This window comes from Micromesistius poutassou (assembly GCF_964030765.1).
Source record: "Micromesistius poutassou genome assembly, chromosome: 1".
NCBI classification, from domain to species: Eukaryota; Metazoa; Chordata; class Actinopteri; order Gadiformes; family Gadidae; genus Micromesistius; species Micromesistius poutassou.
In genome coordinates, this window is record NC_140271.1 from 2,143,973 (window position 1) to 2,148,972 (window position 5,000).

Sequence of the window (5,000 nt, forward strand, 5' to 3'; positions counted from 1 at the left end):
GGTAACACAGGGGCAGAGTAGCATTCAAGAGAAGCAACAGGGGGGGGAGGGACGGGGGACGGGGAGGTAGGGAGGGAGAGGGGGAGGTAGGGAGAGAAGGGAGCCGGGTCTCACCGGATCACAGATTGCGCCTGGAAAGCTGGCTGAAAATGACCTAAATTACACTCTGATCGATCTCTGTCGGCGCCTGTATTAACATAGGCTCGCTTTTGTTCCTCCATAAACACTGAGCCATCCCAACAGCCTAGGCCCACCAGACATCCATCACGGTCAGCCTCGGTCGGTGGGGAATGATGGGGGAGCTCCAGAGAACCATACTTACAAACATGCACACACACACACACACACACACACACACACACACACACACACACACACACTAACATCATTGTTTCGTTTCAGCTTGGGAGACCTATATAGAGCCACAGAGGAGACGCAGAGGGTGTTATGGCAAAGGAAAGTTATCAGACCCTATAGGAGGATTGCCAGAGATAGGCTGGATAAGATCTTGATGTGTAGGGTAGGGGGCGAGAGGGAGGAAAGGAGAGGAGAGGGAGAACAGGTGAGATAAATGGAGGTGTAAATGATGTGAGAAGGTAAGAGTGTTTTGTGCCCTGAGGGGGGGGGGGCAGCGGGAGGGGAAGGTTGGAGAAAGGAATGGATAAGATGAGAGGAAAGAGAGACCAAGAGGAAGACGGGGGGGGAAAGCAGAACCCGGTGATGATAGAGAAGCCAGACAACAGATTGGCTACAAATTACATGCTGTATCATCCTCTCTTTTTCTCTCTCTCTCTTCCTCTCTATCTACCTCTCTCTACCTCCCTCTATCACAATCCTTCTCTCTCTTCCTCTCTATCTACCTCTCTCACCTCCCTCTCTCACCTCTCTTCCTCTCTATCTACCTCTCTCACCTCCCTCTCTCTCTATCTACCTCTCTCACCTCTCTACCTCTCTCACAATCCCTCTCTACCTCTATCACAATCCCTCTCTACCTCTCTCTCTCTCTACCTCCCTCTATCACAATCCTTATCTCTCTTGCTCTCTCTCTCTCTCTCTCTCTCTCTCTCTCTCTCTCTCTCTCTCTCTCTCTCTCTCTCTCTCTCTCTCTCTCTCTCAGTGTACTCACTTGCTCCCTCCATCAAGCTGGGCGGCGTGTCAGGGATGGCGGTCTTGATCCTCTCGCGGTCCCGGTCTCTCTCGCGGTCCTTCTCGCGGTCCCTCTCCCTCCCCGCGGACGAGGCTTCCCCGGACCGACGCTGGCGGTTCTTCTGGGCCTCGATGGCTTTTAGCTTACGGGCGTGCTTGTGTCCCTTGTAGTGGGCCTCTGCCTGGTTCTGCGGGGCGGAGGGGAGGTGATGGAGGGAGAGAGAGGGTTAGAGAGAGAGAGAGAGAGAGAGAGGGAGGCAGAGAGGGAGGGGCTGTAACAGGCGAGTTAGGGTTCGACACATAAGCTGTATCAAAGGTCAGACGGACGTGGTTTAAATGTTAAAAGTGTGTGCACGCATCGGTGTTGTCTCTTTTATGGGTGACAAACACAGACACACGGAAACACACACACACACACACACACACAAACACACACAGACACACGGAAACACACACACACACACACACACACACACACACAGAAAAGAATTTGCTAGTGCACACAGAAACACAAACAGAAACACACACACACACACACACACAGAAACACATTGGCATGTACGGACAAAACACACACCCACACAAACACATCCAAAAGCACACACATGCATGTGTGTGTGTCTTTCATTCTCACACACATTCAGTGCAGAAGGAATGTCTGTTTGGAGCTGATAAGACCGCTGGCACACCGGGAGGCCAGAGGTATAATTGCATGTGTAATATGCAGCAGGAGAGAGAGAGAAAGAGAGGATCCCATCTCTAGAAGCAAGCCATTACCACACGTTGTGGAAGCCGGCCTCCGCAACGGACAATGGCATACGGCAACACATCCTAATCTCATGCACACACAAGTACCAGAGACTCACAGACACACACATGCACGCACACACACAATCAAACACACACACACACACACACACACACACACACACACGCACATACACACACACACACAAATACAGAAAATATGTCACCTATGGCATCTGAATTTTGTCGAATACACAGCAATTTCCTGTGGCTCACATTTTTATTTGCCAGTGTCAATTATTAGGGGCCTTGTTCAAACACCAGTAACAAAGGCCTGCTTGTCCAGACAAGCTGAGGAATCCATTAAACAGTCAGTCCCATTGAAATACATAGAAAAAAAGACTCCAATGTTCCGCCTGCAACAATAGTGAGGAATAAAAAAGGGTAAATACAAAACCCATTTGGTAAAAATGGTACCTTCACATTGACAGAAAACATACAAAGTAGTTTGATTGATTTTAACCCAAAGCTATAATGTAGCGTGGTATTATGAGGGATTTTATTGAGGCACTATTCTGGCCTGTATAAATTCTAATCAATGTACCGTAAAAAGGCAATAAACATACACACACACACACACACACACACACACACACACAAACCCAGAGCCACACATACACCCGGACATGCAGCCATGTGTGCACACTCACATGCCTGTGAAATGTTCCTTATCTCATTGCAACCTTTACCAGTACATTTCCAATTAGCATCCATTGTCATTTCCAATCATTGCCAATAAGGAGCATATTACTATGAATTATTATGGCTAACCTTGACATTCACCTCCAGCTAGAACAGGAGTGATGGGGTTTAGCGTAGCAGCCATCCACTACAAGCACCACGTCAATGTCCCTCCCCCCCCTCTGCCACCAACAGTGACAGCACCGTTTGGTGGACCGCTGAACGGAGAACGTATGTCTGGAACAGTTCTCCGTCTGTGACATTCACAGGACACCGGAGACCGCTCGCACGGCTGCTGATGCCCCTTCAACAGCCGGCATTGGTGAAAATAAAAAGTAATATCATCCCAACGAAGCTGCCACTGTAATTGACATTCACCACGGTGGCTTGTTGTATTTAATTAGGCAGTGCCAAGCTAAATTCTACTTTGCATATCGGAGGATAAACAGTACAGTGGGTCGTTTCCACACGTGTGTTAGGATGTTTTGACGGAGGAATCTTGGAGCGGCCGAGGTGACGCGTGGAAGATCAGCCTCGTCGTCTGTTGCGGAGGTCCTACAGTTCACTATTGATTAGCCAGCTACACAATGCAAAACCCTCTGGCACTGCCACCAAGCTACTCACAGAGAACGGCGACGAGCAGACCCTGGCAGAACAACAGAGACACAGAGATAATATCTCGCTAGAGTCTGAAGGATGAGACGAAAAACGGTGGCTAGGCTGAGGCGGAGACATAGATTTACAGCACACACTGAACACACACACACACACACACAAACCCCCTAACCTCCTAGTCCTCCAAAGACACCCATCACCGACCACCAGCACATCGATTGACCACGGATATATCAGTAAAGTCACTAGGAAAGACATGTGTTTAAACGATGTACGGATAAGCAGACACAAAAAACGACCTAGCGCGGACCACAGGGCTTGTCGCAAGCATGGCAACGTGGCCGGCGACGTACAAGAAAGAATATAAATAACCCAAAACTGTCAGGTCGTCTAGACGGAAAAACACCCTTAAAAAAAATAGAAACAGTGCTTGAGTGCACCTGGGCAACATTGGCTGCCTGATCTTCCGTGAAAGGGCTTGTGGGGAGCGGAGCGATGAGACGCGTTCCCGGTGAGCCCCGGCCCCTGTGACGGCTGCCGTCTCCGCTTCCACTCTCCAGCTCTCGGGGGTAATTCAATCTCCCGGGGGAGATGTGTTCGTCACATGCTATGAAATAAGCTTCAGGGCCGAAAGTCATCGGGCGAAACACACACCGATACACACGACACACACACACGCGCCTGCGGAAAAACAAGCGGGAGCGCACGCACGCACGCACGCACACACACACACACACACACACACACACACAGTGGAGTCCTTCATAGGAATCATGGATTAATCCCTTATTATGTAATTACTCCGGGACAAGCAGTTCCAGTTCGGGACTTGACTCACTCATTCATTTCACTCATCACTCACGCACTAACTGATTCATTGCGCTCGTCGCTCATCCTATATCGCTGTAATTAAGTAGGGGTTGTAGTTAATTATGCTCCAGTGCAAGTACCGAGGGACGAACGTGAATCCCAAATATCATAGCGTCGTTTACATAAAAATGTGGACTTCGCATCGGGGGCAATCAACGTTGCACGGCTCGCGTATTCATCTCCATTTACGCCGTATGTTTCAACCCACCCGCAACTTAGCAGAGGACCCGTCTGAGGGATGGGCCTCGTCGGCATCGCTGCGTCGTTAGTCAGGCTACGCTAACATTGCTAATGGGAACAGCGTCTTACAGTTAGCGCGTGACACACTTCCTCCAAAGCCCTTTGACTGGGTAGATGTATGGTGTAAGTGTGCCGTATGGAAAACCGTGTCGAGATGACAGCTTTTTATTAACATTGACGTCGTATTTTTGTAAATACATTTTACAATTGATGATGTTCTGTTCTTATCTGAGTAAGCAATATATATATATATAAATGTATATATATATATAATTATATATCTATATTGCCAGTAAACTATATATGTACATTGCTTATATTGCTTACTCTATATATATATATATATAATTGATTTTAAACTGAACTTTGAAGAAAATTGTATTGCTGTGTGTAAAAAGGGGCACTAGCATCTTCACTGTCCGAGGAAACTGTTCTACTTCCATGTGGATAAAACCATAATGACCTTGTTTTATCGTGCTTTTATCAAATCTATTGTATCCTTCTCTTTGGTTTCACGGTTTGGAAGTCTTTCTGTCAATAACATGAACTCACTTAATCTGGTGGTGAAATGGTCCAGTAAGTAAATAGGAGGATCTCAGCTGAACCCGGCCTCCCTGTACAGGTACAGCGGATAACCAACT

The 5,000-nt window shown here is 47.9% G+C and overlaps 1 protein-coding gene across 1 annotated transcript in view; it reads right to left on the reverse strand.

Moving 5' to 3' along the window:
* The window catches only part of znf385c (zinc finger protein 385C), a gene marked incomplete at its 5' end in the record, with an annotated part of 81,706 nt that overhangs the window by 10,010 nt on the left and 66,696 nt on the right, over positions 1-5,000 (reverse strand). The window contains one exon of the mRNA XM_084488471.1: positions 1,127-1,334. Within this exon, the coding sequence (XP_084344597.1) occupies positions 1,127-1,334 (208 nt within the window). The remainder of the gene's footprint in view (positions 1-1,126; positions 1,335-5,000) is intronic.